The sequence below is a fragment of the Corylus avellana genome, chromosome 1, assembly GCF_965113065.1.
Source record: "Corylus avellana chromosome 1, dhCorAvel1.hap1.2, whole genome shotgun sequence".
NCBI lineage: Eukaryota > Viridiplantae > Streptophyta > Magnoliopsida > Fagales > Betulaceae > Corylus > Corylus avellana.
The window spans coordinates 9,621,281-9,640,690 of record NC_142490.1 but is presented as its reverse complement, the minus strand read 5'-3'; the positions used below and the strand labels follow the sequence as shown (position 1 = coordinate 9,640,690).

At 34.9% G+C, this 19,410-nt stretch overlaps 2 protein-coding genes across 4 annotated transcripts; both read left to right on the top strand.

Moving 5' to 3' along the window:
• Positions 1-1,073: 1,073 nt before the first annotated feature.
• DCL2 (dicer-like 2) lies at positions 1,074-12,690 on the top strand. Of its 3 annotated transcripts, XM_059579845.2 has the most exons (23): positions 1,074-1,171; positions 1,302-1,381; positions 1,783-1,960; positions 2,410-2,523; positions 3,498-3,632; positions 4,167-4,251; positions 4,375-4,439; positions 4,542-4,682; positions 4,957-5,085; positions 5,185-5,332; positions 5,416-5,515; positions 5,961-6,156; positions 6,245-6,405; positions 6,664-6,882; positions 7,006-7,226; positions 7,614-7,885; positions 7,988-8,415; positions 8,532-8,635; positions 9,238-9,434; positions 10,030-10,239; positions 11,065-11,475; positions 11,684-11,962; positions 12,076-12,690. In XM_059579845.2, exons 2-23 carry the CDS (start codon positions 1,326-1,328, stop codon positions 12,418-12,420), a joined length of 4,194 nt encoding a protein of 1,397 aa, XP_059435828.2. In that variant the 5' UTR covers positions 1,074-1,171; positions 1,302-1,325; the 3' UTR covers positions 12,421-12,690. The 3 variants fall into 3 exon arrangements, with proteins under 3 accessions (XP_059435828.2, XP_059435829.2, XP_059435830.2); XM_059579846.2 differs by lacking the exon at positions 2,410-2,523; XM_059579847.2 differs by lacking the exon at positions 10,030-10,239.
• A 1,747-nt stretch (positions 12,691-14,437) lies between these two features.
• Positions 14,438-17,154, top strand: LOC132168797 (uncharacterized). Its single transcript, XM_059579850.2, has 5 exons — positions 14,438-14,728; positions 14,827-14,925; positions 16,288-16,358; positions 16,457-16,519; positions 16,606-17,154. Exons 1-5 carry the CDS (start codon positions 14,665-14,667, stop codon positions 16,900-16,902), a joined length of 594 nt encoding a protein of 197 aa, XP_059435833.1. The 5' UTR covers positions 14,438-14,664; the 3' UTR covers positions 16,903-17,154.
• The last annotated feature ends 2,256 nt before the right edge of the window (positions 17,155-19,410 follow it).

Below are 19,410 nucleotides of genomic sequence, written 5' to 3'. Positions count from 1 at the left end.
TATATATTTTTATAAGAAAAAAATTGATTTTTTTTTTTTTTTTTTTTGTAATTTGTTATATAATTTTTTAAATTAAAATTTCTGTTTTAAAAAAATTAATAACTTTTGTTTGAAGAAATTAAAATTTTCGTTTTTTTAAAACAAATTTATTTATTTATTTTAAATTTCCGGTTTTTTTTTTAAATAACAATTAAAAAATTTTAAAAATTCCTTTTTTAAAAAAAAAAATTAAAATTTTTGTTTTTTAAAAAATTATTATTTTTTGAAATTTATAGGTGTATTTTTGTCTTATTAAAAATTTACAAGGGTATTTTTATCATTTTTATTAGCTTTGAGGGGGACATTGACATGTTTTGGTAGTTTGAGGGGAGCATTGTCAAAATTGAAAGTTTTGGGGAACATTGTCAATTATGTGGTAGTTCGAGGGGGTATGTGAACTTTGTTCTGGCTATTAAAAAAACATATGCATCTCACATGTTCAAATGACATGTATTATTTTTATAAATAGTTTAATCCACGCCTCATGAAGCAAAAATCACTAGTTCGAACTCTCTCCCTCTCTTATGTTTACATGTTAAAAAAAAAAATATACATATCATTCTTATAGACTGAACTAAAAGAAGTTCATTAACGTTTACAGAAAACCTCTATCCAAAAGAAAGGGAAGAGAATCAAACCAGATTCTATAAAGTGCAACATGTTAAAAAGAATACGAAAAAAAGGAATAACTTCCTCCAAAGTCCAAAGCATAAAAAAATCACTTCTAGTTCCCACTACAAAGAGAATCAATTCATCCTCTTTGTGGGGTCTGAAGCGAGACTGTTGGTGGGTATGAGACTATGAGTCTTTTCATTCTGATAACTTGGGCAACAAGTTACCTTTTACCATCATCCATCCTCGTCATCTGCTTTTGCTATACTCTCTTTGTGCACCTGCAGTTACCTTTTACCATCATCCATCCTCGTCATCTGCTTTTGCTATACTCTCTTTGTGCACCTGCCCACAGGTGCACAAAGAGAGTATAGCAAAAGCAGATGACGAGGATGGATGGTATATATATATATATAGCGTTGCAGCTGCTTCAGTCTCTGCAGCGCTCTTGTTTGTTTAAGTTCTCTAAGGATCTTTCTCTTCCTCTACCGTACCGTTTGGAACTCTCATTTGCTGTTCTGTGAGTTTCCCACTTCTCAACTTTGGCTTTTATTTATTGAGTGCCAGTTACACTCTTGAGATTTTTATGGGAATTTTTTTTCTTTTGTTTTTTGGATTCATTGGTTTTGTCTTGATCAATGACGGTGCAGAGAGAAGCAGAGAAGCCAATTACTATGGAAATAGGCGAATCCCAGCAACTATCTGTTGATCCTCTTCCATTTGCCAGAAGGTAGTTCCTAAGTTTTCTTTCTTTATTTTTGGTTGATGAGAAAATTGAGGAAAAGAAAAGTGCAGAAATATATACTCTTTCTTCATCAAACATCTATTTTCCTGTATCTTCTCATCACTCCGATAGTGGGTCATTACTATCTTCTCAAATTGAATTTTTTCTTCTTCTTTTTCATTGTTTGGTGATGGTAAAATGAAGTACAATAAAGGGCCAGAATTTGTTTTTAATTTTCTCTGCTTTTTTTTTTTTTTTTTTTTTCCCGGTAGTTTCGATTTACCTTCATCTCCAAGATAAGGGTTTACTAAGAGTTTGTCAAGTTGATATTGTTTTGATGTTCTTTATATTGTGTGTTTCTTTGGGCAAGTAAATATAGGGTGTTGTTGTTGTTGTTGTTGTTGCAGTTATCAGCTTGAAGCACTGGAGGTGGCAATCAAGCAGAACACTATAGTGTTTTTGGACACTGGCTCCGGCAAGACTCTGATTGCAATCATGCTTCTGCGCAGCTACGCCTATCTTCTCCGCAAGCCTTCACCTTTCATTGCAGTCTTCTTAGTTCCCCATGTTGTCTTGGTCTCTCAAGTATGGCCTCTGCAGCCTCTCTCTCTCTTTCTCTTTGTGCTTGCACTCAATGTATGTATTTGGAATTTTTAATTCTGAGTTGATAATTTGGAGTTGTTAGTTATGGATGATAAAACAAGCATTGTAAAAAAATTTTGAAATTTGTTTCTTTGGTTGTTGAATATTTGGAAAATTTAAACTTCATGCGTCTCAAGCATATCTATGCAATTTGGAATTCTCAAATTTGGGTTTCGGAGTTAAAAAAGTTTCCTTATGTTTCCTATTCAAGTTTTAGCAGTAAAATAAAGTTAGATATGGGTATTTGAAACTGAAATTCAGAAATTTCATTTCTTGTTTACATTACAACATGGATAGGAAATTCTGGAATTACAAGTCAGTAGCTGTTGAAGATGAAAATCAATACCCAGTTGTTCTTGTTTTTGTAATTTTGTTTTTCTCTTTATCATTAGCAAGCCGAAGCTGTGAAAATGCATACTGACTTGAATGTGGGTATGTATTACGGAGATATGGGAGTTGACTTCTGGGATGCTGCTATGTGGAAGGAAGAAATAGGAAAACATGAGGTGGGAATTTTTCATATATACTTCGATTAGAAAAAGAGAAACCATGTTTATGTGCTGCTTAGTATTTAAGTTTCCAAGTTTACAATTTCTCCATTAATTTCTTTGTTTCCAATTTTTGTGTTCCATGAAAACCTTTTATTAAATCATTGATTATCTTAAAAGCTTAAGTTAGATAGGAAAGGATGAATTTAATAATTTAATTAATATTCTAACATTTCTCCTCACGTATAAGCTTTAACTTCCCCTCAATAGTTGAATTCTAACACATGGAATATTTAGTTGAAATGGGAGGTGAATGAGAAATCACCACTTATAACACTTAAGCTTAGACTTAATCGTTTAAATTAATATTCTAACAGCTTTTACTCAAAAGCATCTATTTTCATTTCTAGAAATGCACTGGACTTTGGCAGAAGCTATTCATGAAGGTGTAAAGTAGCCAAAACATGTAATTTTCATAAAACATTGATTGACATGGTGCTGATAAGTTCTGTGAGATTGATGGTGTGATATACCCTCTTCAACTACAGTGCAGACAAGAGCCATTGAACAATTTGTTTGCTCTTAGCGATGCATAAGAAGAACTATGATTTTAGACATTCTATGTGGGTTGCAAACAAATCTCAAAACAATAAATGACTTCTTTATATGCTTTTTTCACAAATGAGAATTCCTGTCCTGCTTACCAACTTCTATGAGGAAAGATGGTTTCATTGTTTGCATGAAGGTTCTATAACATTTATATTTTTGGATCAAATTATAATGTGATTTCCTTATATTAGTAACATGTGGCATCCTCAAGGCTTGTGGTCCTTGTATCAAATGGCATCTCCTCTTCCCACAAACAAGGAGAGGGAGTGAAATCATAATTTTAATTCCGTATGGGTGTGTGAGTGTATTTTCCTATAAAAGAAAGAACTCAATCAACAATAACTTACAGTTATTTTATTTATTTATTTATTTGCTTTCTGCAGGTGCTTGTGATGACACCTGCAATTTTGCTTGCTGGCTTGAAGCATAGTTTTTTCAAACTAAGCATGATAAAGGTTTTAATAATTGATGAATGCCACCATGCCAGGGGTAAGCACCCTTATGCTTGCATTATGACGGTAAGTTATCTAATCTTGTTTCTTTCTGTATCAGCAGGCTATCTCTAGCATCATAATGATCATTATTGCGCTTAAGTGCTTATACACAGAAAAATCCTCTAATAAAATAGGTTTAACTGCTTAATTTTTTGGGGATAAAGTTTTTCACGTCCAATTTATTTTTTATTTTTTATTTTTTTATTTTTTTTATGTATATATAAGCCGTTTCATTTGTATTTGTATTTGTTAATCTTAGATGTATTTGGATTCTAAACTGCCTAGTCTGTAATCTTTGGATATAAAAATGTGCAATCATATTTTCTGGAGTGTGTTTGCAAGGGAAATGCATGGTAGTTGAGGTTTTTGGACCTATAATGCATGGCAGTTGGCGGATATTGTGCTGACGTTGTTATTGCTTTCAGATTGGGTTGAGTTAATCAATTTCAATTATTTAACTCGGAGTTCATGTTACTTTGTTATTGCTTATTGATGTGTTTGCTGCCTGTAAAATGCATGCTTTTTTTGTATTTGAAGTATCTGGAATGGCATTTGTAGGAGTTCTATCATCGTCAGTTAGGTTCTGCTGGATCTGATCTTCCTAGAATATTTGGGATGACTGCTTCCCCCATAAAGACAAAGAGTATGCAATCTTTGACAATGATTTAGACTAATTTTTATTAGTTTTTTAATTTCTTCTTATTTTGTTTGGTGGTGAATATCAACCTTTGATTTTAAACCTATCGCCCCTTTCCTGTTAATATAGGTGGAGACTCTGAAAACTCTTACTGGGAAAAGATTTCCGAACTTGAGACCATGATGAATTCAAAGGTTGCTTCTGTTCCTTTGTATATAAGTATGTTGTCCTCTCACTCCGTATCTGTATGGTGAACAAGTGTTTGACTACTGGTTTTCTTTCCCTGTTGGTTTAAGGTGTATACTTGTGCTAGTGAATCTGTGGTTGCTGAGTATATCCCATTTTCGACTCCGAAGTTTAAATTCTATAGGCACACGGAAATTCCATCTACCTTATATGAACGACTAGCTCGTGATTTGCAGGGTTTAGAAGAAAAGGTAAGCACATTTTGTGTATACTTTTTTTTTACAATATTAAATTGTAATCTATGCTTCATGAAATGTAAATCGCCATGCTAATATGTTGTGCTTGAAGCCTCTGCATTTCAAAATTAAATTTTAATTTCCATTCTGTAAGTATAATTTCAGTTATGTATTCTTGTCATGTAGTTCTTTTGCAATCAGCTTGTTCTTTTATAATTCTATATGTTTTAACTTGAAAGGACTAGCTTGCTTCCTTGAGAGCACTGACAGTTGATTTGGTTCTTATCAGCATGTACTCTCACTGAAAATGCTTGATCTCGAAGAATCTGTTGCAGATGCTACAAGCAAAAAGATAAATAAGATTTGTTCAGCTTTAGTATTCTGTTTGAATGAGCTTGGTATTTGGCTGGGTCTAAAGGTATTAATCAGTCTATGTCTTCTATGTTTTTGGCTTAGCTCTATTTTCAATGCCTTTTGTATGGCGAACATCACTGATTGTGCATTTTTTGTGTAACAGGCTGCAGAGTCCTTTTCTTGCAATGAAACTGACATATGCAATGAAACGGACTTAATTCCATGGGGAAAACTGGATGTGCGTAGTCAGGCAATTGTTAATAATTTCAGTTTGGATGCATTCCACACATTTGCCACTCATGTTCCATCAGGTACTTTAATTCTGAATAAATACTGTTGATTTGAGTTTTTGTTCGTTGATTACATTCTTTCTTTCTCCCCTTCATACGTTCAGGTCCAGAGTGGTCTATTGGTGATAATGATAAAGCCAATATGGATGCAGGGCTTGTAACTTCAAAAGTTGTTTGTCTCATTGAATCTCTTCTTGAATACAGGTTGGCATGTTGTGCATCATCATTAGCTTTGGGACATATGTCAAATGTGATTTTGTATATTATAGTAATGTTTATACTCTTAGCTTTGCAATATCCACTTCAAGTGCCTGAAAGTTAGGAAACATTGATCTCTCTAACACAATGATAATTTAAAGGAGGCTTGAATGACCTTTTCTAAGTTTGATGCAAATCTATGTTAGGAAGGTTTGCTAAACTTGGCTTTTGCCATAAATTCTATATAGAACATTTTGCTCATTAAATGCTTCAATCTCAATTCTAGATAAGTCATGGTTTGGCCCAAGTTTGGGAGTCCTATTCTTTCATTTGTTTGATTTTTTTGTTAAACTTGTCTAAGATAATAGGAGTATTCATTTCCAACATTTTTCTTTGTTTCAGTTGTACATCATTGCTTGTTGATGAGTTATCATGCATTATGTGAATACAGGGATTTAAAGGATATTAGATGTATAGTCTTTGTGGAAAGGGTCATTACAGCTATTGTCTTACATTATCTTTTGAACGAGTTGCTTCCGAAATACAACAGCTGGAAATCTAAATACATTGCGGGAAATAACTCTGGGTTGCAATCCCAGACAAGGAAAAAACAGAATGAAATTGTGGAAGAATTTCGTAAAGGCATGGTATGTTCTTTCCCACCACTTAGTTTCACATGAATGTGTTTTGTTAATAATTTCCTTGTTTGATTGTGAGTGTGAAATGTGTTTATAGGTGAACATCATTGTTGCAACATCAATTCTTGAAGAGGGTTTAGATGTTCAAAGCTGCAACTTGGTGATTAGATTTGACCCATCTTCCACCGTTTGTAGTTTCATACAGTCCAGAGGCCGTGCTAGAATGCAACATTCAGATTATGTATTAATGGTGAATAGGTAACGTTCTTTAAAACATCATTTGACATTACACCTTTAAAACCATGTTCATTCAAGGAAGGGCTGTTGAAAGCTTCTAATGAAAATTTCCACCTTTATTTTGTTTCCAATTTAAGACTACTCTTTTAAAAGAGTTCCAGTCATTTTTTTCTCCCCCTTATCTTCTGATTTACTGTTTCTTCATATGAACTAAGTGTTGATCTTAGAACATATATGGTGTACTTGGTATTCAATACTTTGTCTTTTGTTAATCTATAGTGAGGATTTTGCTACTCGATCTCGACTAGAGAAATATCATGCTAGTGGAGATACTATGAGAACGGCATCCTTACACCATGCTTCGCTCCCTTGCTCACCTCTTCAAAGTAATTTAAAAGATGAGGAAGTTTATGATGTTGAAAGCACGGGAGCGTCTGTGACACTGACTTCTAGTGTTGGTTTGATACACTTCTATTGCTCACGGCTCCCTTCAGATCGGTTAGTTTATTCCTCATTACTAATCTTTATTTTCCATGCTGCTATATATGTTGTTTATAATTTATTAACTTTAAGATTTTTTGTGTACTTGACCTCGTGTTGACTTGGTTTTATTTCTTCTAGCTATTTTAAACCGGCTCCGAGGTGGGATGAGAAGACTCGCACTCTACATCTTCCCAAGAGCTGTCCTTTACAGAATGTTGTTGTAGAAGAAAATATTAACTCTAAAATTATGAAGCAGACTGCCTGCCTTGAAGCATGCAAGAAACTTCATGAGATGGGTGCTTTGACAGACAATCTTGTTCCAGATGTTGTAGTGGAAGAAGGCACGGCACAAGAATGTGGTAATGTTATTGTATTGTAGCCTTTTTTTCCTTCCTGCTTTGATGGTCTTCCACTTTGTTCTTGCAATGTTTTTTTATAACACAGTTTGGAGGAGTTGAAAGCTTTATTCTTCACTACTTTGTATCTTTGTACAACTAGTTATATTTCTCCTTTCATGATTAGTTATCATGATTTTCTTGTTCTTTTTGCCTCTACTATCTAGGTGGCTTCTCTTGTATACTTCTTGTGTACATGAGGAGGTCTTACACTTTTAATGATATTTTGATTAATTATCAAAATTTTCTTTTTATAACATAGGGAGAAGCCTGTGGCCTTTTCTCCCTCCAGCCTTCTTTTTTTGAACCTCTTGATTGCTACTTTTGCTCGTCTGACTCTTTAATGCACAGGGAATGAACGTTATATTTATGAGCAACCCAGTTACTTCCCACCTGAACTGGTCGGTTGTTGTCCAAAGAATTCTAAAATAATGTATCATCGCTACTTAATCGAGTTGAAGCAGAACTTTGGTTATGATGTTCCAGTTCATGACATCATGCTTCTCATGAGAAGTGAACTAGATTCTGATGTTGGAAGCATGCATTTTGACTTGGACGTTGATTGGGGTAGCTTGGCAGTGAACTTTAAATATGTAGGAGTGATTCATCTTAGCCCAGATCAGGTAACTTTCTCTTTTTTTCTTTGCTTACTTTGCTCTTTAACTGGTGTATATGAAATAAATTTATAAAGAAATTTGTTTGTGTTTGTGAAACTTTGTTTGCAGGTCCTTTTGTGTAGAACGTTTCAGATAGCTCTTTTAAGAGTTCTTAAAGATCATAATTTGAATAATTTAAAGGATCTTTTGGATGGAGATTATCCGGTAGATAATATTGAGATTGACTATCTTTTGCTTCCAGCCACTGGCAAAGATGGGATACCTTTGATTGATTGGGAGTGTATTACTTCCGTTCACTTTTCATTTGAAAAGTTTTGGGAAAATCACTTGAATTGTTCTCATCCAAAGGGTTATGCTCGTTGTGTACATACCATAGATGGTTCTGTATGCACATGCATGCTTCAGAATTCTGTGGTCTATACCCCTCACAGTGGTCATGTGTACTGCATAACTGGAATTTTGGAATTGAATGGAAACTCACTTCTGAAGCTAAGGAATGGCAGAATGGTTACATACAAGGAGTACAATGAAGAGCAGTATGTTATTATTATTAACTTCTGAATGAAAAGATATTGTTGTTCTTTCATCTAGTTGGAATGTAATACAATTGTGCAATGCCAAATTATAATCTATCTAAATCCTTCCATTACAGCCATGGCATCAAGCTGCGTTTTGATGACGAATCATTGCTTAATGGGAGACATATGTTTCGGGTGCAAAATTACCTTCAGAGAAGCAGAAAACAGAAAGACAAAGGTTTAAAGTTCTTACTTATTTGTTACATTCTCATTCCTTCTTTTTAGCACAAGCAAAGCATGACTAAAATCATTGGTCATCTTCCTGTTGTTGCCTCTACTCTCTCAAAAATATATCGTAAACTAATCAATCATCATAATCCATTGTGTATCATGATTTTTCTTGGATAGGCTTTCACTTTAAGGATGTATTAGTCTTGTTGATACTGCCCTCTATTTATAATGTGGTTTGTATGAAATGGAATAATTCAAATTCTTTGAATAGAAAATTTTATAAATGCTTTTTTTTTTTTCTTTTTTTTTTTCAATGGCCCTATGTAACACAATTATTTAGATTTTGTATTGTTGGTTTTACACTTTATATATTCATTTTACTATGAACAAAATGGATTATTTTTCTCTGGAAATTGTATTCTTTATTTACTCCCCACATCCAGTTTGCATTATAATATTTTGATGAGAAGGGAGCAGTAAGATGAATAGGATGCCCTAGATATTTCTTTATGAGGATTTCAGTGCTTCCATTAGATTCGGTTGTCATTGTCTATTACATCTATAACATTATTTTTCTCTTAGTAAACATGACATATTTCATTTTTTCAGAATCAGGTCATACAACAGTTGAATTGCCTCCAGAACTTTGCAAAATAATAATGTCACCAATATCGATCACTACATTTTATTCGTTCTCATTTCTTCCTTCGATCATGCATCGGCTTGAGTCTTTGCTTATAGCTGTCAATTTAAAAAAGATGCATTTGGATCATTGCACGCAAAATGACGTCATTCCAACCATCAAGGTATGTAATCCTTGACATTTATGTGGTGAAGTGCTAGTCCATTTTATATGATGACACATTTACATTTTTTGCTTATATGATATTGTGTGTCTGTTATTGTGTGTCTGTTATCATACGTATGCACAGTAGAATGGCTGGTTACTATTAGAACAGTGGAGTTAAACTGTATTTTTTTTTTCCACCATGTGTTTGGCAGATAAGGCAGATAGTTCCTGTTTCGTTTTGTGAAAACAATTGGTTTCAAGCATGAAACTTTCTTGTATCCGCTTGTAAAAATGCATACAGCTACATTTACGCTTAATTTTAGGCCAACTTGCACTTTCCATCGACGTTCCACGACATTTCATAGATTAAGTATCTAATGAGTTATAGTAGATATTCTATATAGTTATATTTGTTGTATCAGTACATTTAGTATCAATAAATTCATCTAGTGTTTGGGGACCATGACTCTAAAATGATTTAAACTGCAGGCCTTGGCCTCTCTCTCTTACTGTGGCATGATCAACTGTATATTATTGATTTTCCTATCTCTATCGTTAGTTGTATATTGAGTTTTTGTTTGAACTTGTACTCAACATAATCTTCATGGTAGGTCTTGGAAGCAATTACTACTAAGAAATGCCAAGAGGCATTCCACTTGGAATCCTTAGAAACTCTTGGAGATTCTTTTATCAAATACGCTGTTAGTCAACAGCTTTTTAAGACCTATCAAAATCAACACGAGGGCGTCCTTAGTGCGAAGAAAGAAAAAATAATTTCTAATGCGGCTCTTTGCAAGTTTGGATGTGACAGCAAACTTCCGGTAAATTTTCTTTTCTAATAATTCCTTAAATTCTTGGTGTTGTCATTGTCATGAATTTGTTGCTGCTCTTCACTTTTTCAATTCTGTAGTACACTTATTGTTCGTATTTTTTATACTTCAATTCTATTCTGAATCAAATTTAATCCTAGAAGATTGTTGACCTTGAATTTAAATTGTAATTGGTATGAGTTTCTGTTTTCTTCCCCATCTCTTCATCAAAAGGTGCATTTTTCTAATCTAATATGGAGGTGGTGTAATTTTTTAATGCAAAAGTATTCTTCTTCTTCTTCTTTTTCTTGAGCCTTTGACAAATGGGTTTGTTTTGAAGTTTACATGATATATGCTTGATCCTCTTGTATTGCATCTAGGACTGAAGTTCTCAGACATGATAGCATAAAATTTCATGCCATTCTCTTTTTGCTTATTTTCTTGGTTGTATGGGCTTGCATACCATTCTTGTTGACTACAATATATATATACATATATATATATTAGTTACCTTTAAGTTTAGTATCTCTAATGTATATATTGTCTGTGAACCCCGTCTCTACTCCTTGTGTAAATATTGTTTCTCAAGGATCCTGAATTATTGGTGTGAATTAACTTGTAATTCTGCAAAACTCTTCCTTTATTGGATTTTTTTTTTTAGAAAATATTTTAGGCCTTTTGCTACTTTAGATTTCATCATGTGCATCAAAGGTTAAGGTTTCTTTGGAGCTCTCTTTGTGATATAAGTACTTCTAGATTGCTTAATTGTGAGAGGATGTTTTCAGCTTTGTATTTTGTATTATATAAATGACTTGTTTTTCATTCTTGAAATTGTAGGGATTTATTCGGAATGAGTCATTCGATCCTAAAAAGTGGATAATTCCTGGAGACAGATCTCAAAGTTATGCATTGAGTGAGGAGTTGCTTCTTAGTGCGAGGAAAATCTATGTTAGGGAAAGTAGGAAGTTGAAAATTAAAAGGGTTGCTGATGTTGTTGAAGCACTAATTGGTGCATATCTTAGCATAGGCGGTGAAACAGCAGCCTTATTATTTATGGATTGGATGGGTATAAAGGTAGATTTCCACACTACACCGTATGAGAGGCTCTTCCAAGTTCATGCTGAGAAACATCTGAATGTGAGAGATTTGGAGTCTTTGTTGAACTATGAGTTCCATGATCCTTCTCTGCTACTGGAAGCTTTGACACACGGTTCTTACATGCTTCCCGAGATTCCAAGATGTTATCAGGTAAATTTGATGACACTTTATATAAGAATTATACCGATAATTTCATCAATCAACTTCGTTATATTTTGGCAGTATATGTTGTATAACAACTGGTCTATGCATTTTATGTTAACATAGACACATACACTCAAACACACGTTCTATCTCTTGATCTCACACGTTCTTGTGTATTCTTTTTGACTTTGTTAAGAGCTTGTTACTTGTGCAGCGACTTGAATTTCTTGGGGACGCTGTGTTAGATTATCTCGTGACGATGCATTTCTACAATAAATATCCTGGGTTGTCACCAGAATTGTTAACTGACATGAGATCTGCTTCTACGAATAATGATTGTTATGCAAGATCTGCAGTCAAGTTTGAACTGCACAAACACATCCTTCATACCTCACGAGAACTCCACAGGCATATAGTTGAAACAGTTAACAACTTTGAAAAGTTATCTTTAGAATCAACTTTTGGATGGGAGTCGGAGTCAACTTTCCCCAAGGTTAGATTATCATGTTTATTCTTATGTTTTTTTTTTCATCCTCTTTTTCCTTTTTTCTTCAAGTTCTTTGGTTTTATTTTATAAATCAGCACATATTTTCCAATTTGTGATAGGTACTTGGTGATGTTATAGAGTCTTTGGCAGGAGCAATTCTTGTCGATTCAGGATACAATAAGGAGAAAGTCTTTCAGAGTATAAGGCGTCTTTTGGAGCCTTTGATTACTCCTGAAACAGTGATGCCCCATCCTGGAAAGGAGTTAAATGAGTTATGCCAAACAAAGCATTATAATATGAAAGAACGCATCAAGTCTCATAACAAGGGTATGACTTCCATTACAGTAGAGGTTGAAGTAAATGGGATCTCTTTCAAGCATACAGCTACGGCTGCTAAAACTAAGACAGCGATAAAGATTGCATCCAAAGAAGTATTGAAGTCTCTGAAGGAACAAACCCTATGAAATGAATTCGAGAAGCAAGTCCATACCAAAGTTTTGAGCTTCTTGTGGTAAAAATTAATAGGATAGATGATATATGAGTGAACATTAAGGAAAATTTGCAGTTACATACCTATAAGTTTTTTCATGTATTGAGTCATAAATTTTATGTTTTGGGTACCAAGGAAAAAAAACAAAATTCGTTGTGTAGGTTGTAATCTCATATCAAAGTTCTCAGATGGTGTAAAGTGGTATTGTAATTTTCTGAAATTATAAAACAGATTCCAAAATGCACCTAGAGGGGGGTCAACATGTGTTTATCAAAATAATGCGAAATTAAATATAAGAAGCATGCAACAATCAATCACCAAAATATGTAAAACTGTAAATTACAGATACATATTTTGGTGACGAAGAGAAATCTTTTTAGAAAATTCTCTAAAAGTAAAATATTTCTAAAGCATTCAAACCTAGGAAATCACTATAAGAAAATCCATAATACAGACATAAGGGCCCCGTTTGCCAACAGTGTGGACAGTGCGGAACGGCACTATACCTGGTATTGTTCCAGCTACAATGCCATTCTTCTGATGTGTAGCAAAATTTTCAGACTTTCAGCAAAAAGTTTACGCGAATTTCAAAAACAACTCAAATAATTCACTGTCACACATCCCAACAAGTAACCAAGGAATAACTAAGCTAACCATGTACTAACTCTACTTTGTCTTTCAACAAAAAAGAGAAAAAATTAACAACTTTTCTGCTGCAAAGCACTCTTCTCCCACATTTTTTCAACGAAATTTCTTCTTCCTCTCCTCTGTACGCCGACAGCCCATCTCAAATCATATTTTCTTCCTTAAATCCTAAATCCTAAACAAAAAAACATAAGCTCTTTTTACAAGTTAACACGGAAGTATAATTAATAAGGAATTTATATATAAACTTCTCAGGTCAACGCGCTTTTATTAAAAATTCTCTAAGTGTTTTTTTTTTTTTTTTCGGAAATTGACTCATTGGGTCAATCGAAATTATAATAAAACTCAAAAAATCTCATGGAAGAAATATATATAAATCTCATGGAAGAGAGCTGCCTTAATATATTTAATTAGTCCAAATAAGCCTGATAGGCCAACTAAATCCAGCCAAGCTCAAATGGACGGGCACACAAGACACAAGTAATAGAAAGATATGTTATTTTCACATTATCCGAACCACTGCCAATTGGATTTATAAGGCCCATTTATTCTCGATGGCTAACGGGTGTTTGCATAATAAGTTTGATAATGTCAGTTTGATCGTCGTACTTCGATTTAAACCAAAAACACCAGTCTAAGGATCACCCATAATAGTTGACGTAGAGGAGGATGAAAGCAGGATTGACAATTTCTTATATGACTTGCAAATTTGTGAATTTAACACAAAATTGATGTGTTAGGAATGGTCATTTAACTAAATGAGTCGAGTTTTGATTAATCTCTATAATTTTACTTATGCATCAACATGGCCCAAATCTAACACGTGATATTTAGGGTCCGTTTGAGAGTACCTTTTTAAAAAATAATCTGCATTTTTAAAATCAAATCGCAATTTTAGAGTGTTTGGAATTACGATTTTAAAAACGTAAAATTTAAAATCGTGGAAAAATCCGTGATTTCTATAAGCTGACTAGAGGATGCTTATTTGAAAAGGTGTGAATTTAAACTAAAATCACAATTTGCTTAAAACAATATTTGGCGCAATATTTATCTATTTGGCTATGAAACCGCAATTATATGCTAATGTTATTCAAACACTCAATTGATTAAAAAAATTATCTCTTAACATATTTTACTAAACGCTTATGCAATTTTAAAAAGTAGGAATTTCATAAACATAATTTTTAAAAACGCAATTTTTAAAATCGCACTTATTAAAATTGAACTCCCAAACGGACCCTTAATATGGTCAATTTTTGATATAATATGCAAAATTCGAAAATAAATCTAACAAAAAATTAATAGAGTTTAAAATTTAACCCAAAACAGAGAAAGACTGTCGACAGGAGAAAAGGGAAGGGTTGAGAGACTTCAAATCAGACCCCTTAGCGCTGCTCCCAAGATATCGGCCTCCTCTGCGCCACCGCCTCTCTCTCTACACGACACCTCTACCGCTCCTTCTCCACCTTCCTTTCCGGACAGCCTTACCCTCCCGCCAATTGGCTTGGCGTCGTCTTGTGGCTCCTCCTCTTCCGATTTTCCACCGACTCTTCTCGGCGATAACTTGTTTTCGATGGGGCATACAAGCAAAGACCTTCTACAGTTGGAGCGCAAGAATTCCTCCACCTCCCCATTAGGTCTCTCTCTCTCTCTCTCTCTCTCTCTCTGTGTTTGTTATTTTGTACGTGGTTGCTGATTCCTCGTCTAACTCTCTGTGTGTTTGTGCTTTGTGCAGAGTCTACGCTTCTTGTTTGCAAAAAAGACTCGGTCTCTCAACCCCAGAAACCCCTCCCTCATGGAAAGCCCATCACTGCCCCTCTTCCCAAAAGCGAAGGTACCCATCTGAATTTTCTCATTCTATGACTTTATCAGCTAAGATTGTGTTCGAGTGAAAGAGTAATCTTATTGATTTTTCCCTAATGTGAGAGATTGAAGATAGTTTAAATTATGTTTGAAGTTTGAACTTGTTTAGAATCTACAACTCGAGTTGCTGGTCGTAATTTAAACTTTGCTTACTACCTATAAGATGATTCTAGTTTAAAATTTAAGTGACCCGCTTTGATGTATGGTTGGTGACTTTGCAGCTCAAATCTGCCATCAAATATTTTCTCCTATTGTTGTATGACTGGCGATTTTCTGTTCAAATTGTTTGTATGCCAGGTAGTTGGAACATTGTTACTTAGCAGCCTAATCTGAACACTTGTGTAGTTTATTACCTACTTTGATTTCTAATGCAAAAGGTGGGTTTGGGGAGGTCATTATAAGATCATGTATTCTTGTTGAAGCATAGTCGATATGTTGTGTTTAATGTGGTGTATTTGAAAATAGCGGAATGTATGGAGTTTTGAAGATAATAGAGACTTTGGTGGTAGAGCTGAAAAGGATTATGTTCAACATATTATTATTATTATTATTATTATTATTATTATTATTATTTTTGATAACGTAAGAGAACTTTACTCAGATTAATTGTACGTCGCAAACGCATACTATACAACAATCCTCACCGTTAATCAAACTCCTACGAGTAACTGACCCCGCCTGCTAGAACCAGTTACCAGGTGACCCAGGAGCTTTCACCCCTGACGGGCTAAGCAGTTTATCCTCATTCCCAGGATGCATCGAAACGAAAAGCAAGTAGTAAAAAAAAAAATGAATAACAACACATCTTCTCTCTTCTCTTCTTCTCTCTTCTCTTCTCTTCTCTTCGCTTTTTTTGCGATTTTAAGGAGATTGCATTACTTAAATATAAAAAAAAAAATTACATGGAAAGCTTTCATGGAATTATACGTTGTGATATCAAAATTTATAGTACATGAAAACTGCTTATAAGTTAGATTTGTCTTGGCCATTGAGAAGAGCTAAGGTTTCTCACTGTGATGTTTTCTTTTTTTTCAAAGACCATTTGCTTGGATTTGGAGGGTACCATGTGGTCTTTCATGTTATAAGTGGAATATACATAGGTAATGGAGGAGGTGTTTTGGAGAGTTCAGACAGACATTATTCAAATAACCAAAAAGATTAATGAGCTTTGGTGCCAAAACTTCCACTTTCTACATTGGATACATGTATTTTGATATGTCCAGAAGATTTAAAGTTCCACTGGATGAATTTTTTTATTAAAATAAAATTGAAAGGAAATAAAACACTGATGCTTCCTACCAGTCGGTGCTTAATTTTTTTGCCTTTGCTGCAGTTTTGGGAAAAGTTAAAGACTTCTTAGGAGTGATATCAGAAGATAATGAAAGGCTTCAGCTTGGTGCAAAGGTTGCGCTTTGATCTTTTACCCAAGTTGTATTGTTTTATTGAATTCCAATGTCTTTTCGTTTTCCCTAAGCTGTTTTTTACGATTTACCAAAATGCAGGACAATTTTGAGAACTGTGATATTGAAGTGCTCACCGGAAATGAATCTGAAATCATTGAAATGGTAATTGGCGGAATCCCACACAAAAAAAATCCACTCTTGCAATCATTGAATTCATAACTGATTTTTTAAGTGCATCTTAATAACAGGATTTGATGCTTGGTGTTGCTGATCTTCATACCCCTGAGGCTGTTGCTGCTGCGGAATCTGCAATTGCTGGTTATCAGTCTAAGATTCCATTGTCTGCGAGCAGTAGTGGAACAGATTCAGAAGATAGCAGTGATAATGACAGTGATGATGACGAAGAAGATGACAATGGTGATAATGAAGCTGAGGAAAGATGCTCTCATTTGAAACTCAAAAGGTCAAAGTTTGGTCCAGATAATTCTTCGGGCAAAGATGCCAGTCAATCAGAAAAGCGACCGAAGATTGTTGAACTTTCATGAAAGCTTTCTAGTGAAAGAAGTCTGGATCCAGAACTGATGTGAAATTTCTTCTTGTTGGAGTTCTACCAACAGGGAGGATGGTGATTGGAAGCCGTAAGTTCTTGCTTTAACATGCAGGGTGAAGGACAGTATATATAAGGTCAAAAAGAAGAGATCCCTTGTACCAAAGGCGTGTAGTTTTCTGCATAAGATCTAACATGCATGCACTCGTCAATCTTGATTAAGAGTTAATTGTGATTGCATTGGGAAATAGAGCTTGTCTATAAAAAAAAAAGTAGTCTGTAAGAACTTTTTTAAAAAAAACCTCATTTTTAAGATTCTCTCAAAAAATAGAAGTCAAAAAGTGATTTTTCAATTTTTTTTTTTTTTTTAACCAAACGGATCTATATTTGGTCAGTACAGTTTTTAAAGTACTAAAAATATTTTTTTAAGGTCCTTAACATAATTCCAGTAAGGTTTTTAAAATCAATATATTAGCTAGACTTTTAGTAATTCTACTACACCCACAACTCAATAAATGGAGGCTATTGATCTTTATGTTCCCCAATACATGCAAAAAACAGTGTACAGTGACTTACTTTCAATCTGATTCATTGCCTACTTTGATTCATTGTTGGAGATCTAATTTTAAGTTTTTTTATAAGAAGAAAGAGAGAAATGAAGTTAAATCTAGACCATTGAAAAATTATAGTACATATTCTGTAGATTTTTTATAGCATCTAAGTGTACATTTTTTAGGGGGGAAATTACCTTTTGCCCCATGAACTACCAATTGTGACACTCAATCCCCATGAACTATCATTTTGTGCCCAAAATTCCAATTTATGTCAATTAAAGGCTCATTTCGCTAATCAAAGCTGTTAATTCAGATGGTTTATCAGTCATTTTGCTCTTATGAACTACAACGCATTATCATTTTGACTGTCTGAGTTAACGCTTTTGACTGACAGAATATGTGTTTTGGGCACAAAATAGTAGTTCATGGGGGGTCGGGTATCACAATTGGTAGTTTATGAAGGTAAAGTGAAAATGCGTTGTAGTTTATGGGGGCAAAATATAGTTTCCTCTTTTTTAGGACACGCAAAAAATGATAATAGATCTCGTCAATTATATTTAATAAAATAAAAATTTAATAATAAAGTAAATATAGATGGTTTTGATAACATATACACGAATGTCTATTAACAACGCATAAAGAATAATTGATTAGATTTGTGGACGTACAAAGAAACACTTATGCTATTAGAACTTATGTCTTATCAAGTATGTTATCACTTTTTAAATTGGTTTATTTTGCAGCAGTAGCCAATACTGTACCGGTCCCAGTGGACCACCAGATGCCGACAGTTCTCAAAGCCTTAGTGGAAGCCTCGGGCCCAGACCAAGTCTTGGAGCCAAGGGACAAAAGACAATTGCTTCAAGTATCGCAAAGCTTTGGGTTTCCAATAGCGATACCTTTGGCGAAGTCTGCCACACTGCTCCTCGAACCTCTCTAACTTGGCAGTAGTGGCCTTCAAAGATTCTTGAGCCTTTTCACGGCTCTCTTTGGATTGAGCCAGTTGAGCCTCAGAAGGCTTCCGATAATCCTCCGCCGAGTCACAGGCCTGTTGAAGATCTTCCAAAACCTTGAAGTGTTCCTTGGTAGCATGAAGAGCTGTTGTATCCACTTCTTTTGCATGTGCAATGAGCTCCCTGTTCTTCTGATCCCCGACATTCAGAAGCTCTTCCAATTAAGCATTGGCAACCTCCAGGTCGGCGTGCCTCTGTTTGCTTTCAAGAAGTTCCTGATCCTTGGCGGCCGATAGTAGCCTGAGATTCTCCACTTCAAAACCTGAGGCTTCTTGCCGGTTAACCCTGTCGAAACCTGAGACCTCCTATCGGTTGCTTAACTTCCGAACAAATTCTTGAAGCTCAATCGTCTCTGAGGGGTACTCCTACAGCCCCTTTATAAATTCATCGTATAGGCCAACTAGCTGAACTGATGACTGAAAAAGAGTATAGGTAGAACAAGTTAGTCGAAATGCTGAAAGAAAAAAAAGAAAAGAAAGAGAAGGTAAGGAAATGTACCGCAAAGTGGTGGTGGATAAGCGTATTCTCGGACATCTCAGGAGTAGCCCCCCCCCCCCGCGAGTATAATCAGCAGGTAGCAGTTTTCTAATGGAAGTCAAAGGGTTCATTTTTAAACCTTTTGTCAATGACTTGAGCAAAGGTGACCTCCCCTTGCAATGACCCTTGATCAATTGTCCCCTATACACAGACTCCTAGCTTTCAGGCCTAGCGGAAGAAGATGGAAGATCAGCTTCTGGGGAGGAAGGCTCGGTGCCATCTGCAGTAGCGACCATGGCACGATCACTAGGTACCCAAGAGCTTGGTTCCTTCGAAGCCCGGGGGCAGTATATGTAAAGGAGTAACCTCCAAAATGTTCACCTCCCGTTCTTGAGGAGGATCAGCTAAAACAATAGAAGTGTGCGGCTCCTCGTAAGTCGCTGTAGTGAAGTAGGTACCGGT

What these genes read in the sequence shown, in the direction of transcription:
- DCL2 (XM_059579845.2), top strand. Translation starts at nt 1,326, where the DNA reads ATGGAAATAGGCGAATCCCAGCAACTATCTGTTGATCCTCTTCCATTT. An exon ending in GTATTTGGCTGGGTCTAAAG is followed by an intron (nt 5,086 to 5,184) that starts GTATTAATCAGT and finishes TTTGTGTAACAG; the next exon opens with GCTGCAGAGTCCTTTTCTTG. An exon ending in GATGTGACAGCAAACTTCCG is followed by an intron (nt 10,240 to 11,064) that starts GTAAATTTTCTT and finishes TTGAAATTGTAG; the next exon opens with GGATTTATTCGGAATGAGTC.
- LOC132168797 (XM_059579850.2), top strand. Translation starts at nt 14,665, where the DNA reads ATGGGGCATACAAGCAAAGACCTTCTACAGTTGGAGCGCAAGAATTCC. An exon ending in CCCTCTTCCCAAAAGCGAAG is followed by an intron (nt 14,926 to 16,287) that starts GTACCCATCTGA and finishes CCTTTGCTGCAG; the next exon opens with TTTTGGGAAAAGTTAAAGAC. An exon ending in AATCTGAAATCATTGAAATG is followed by an intron (nt 16,520 to 16,605) that starts GTAATTGGCGGA and finishes TCTTAATAACAG; the next exon opens with GATTTGATGCTTGGTGTTGC.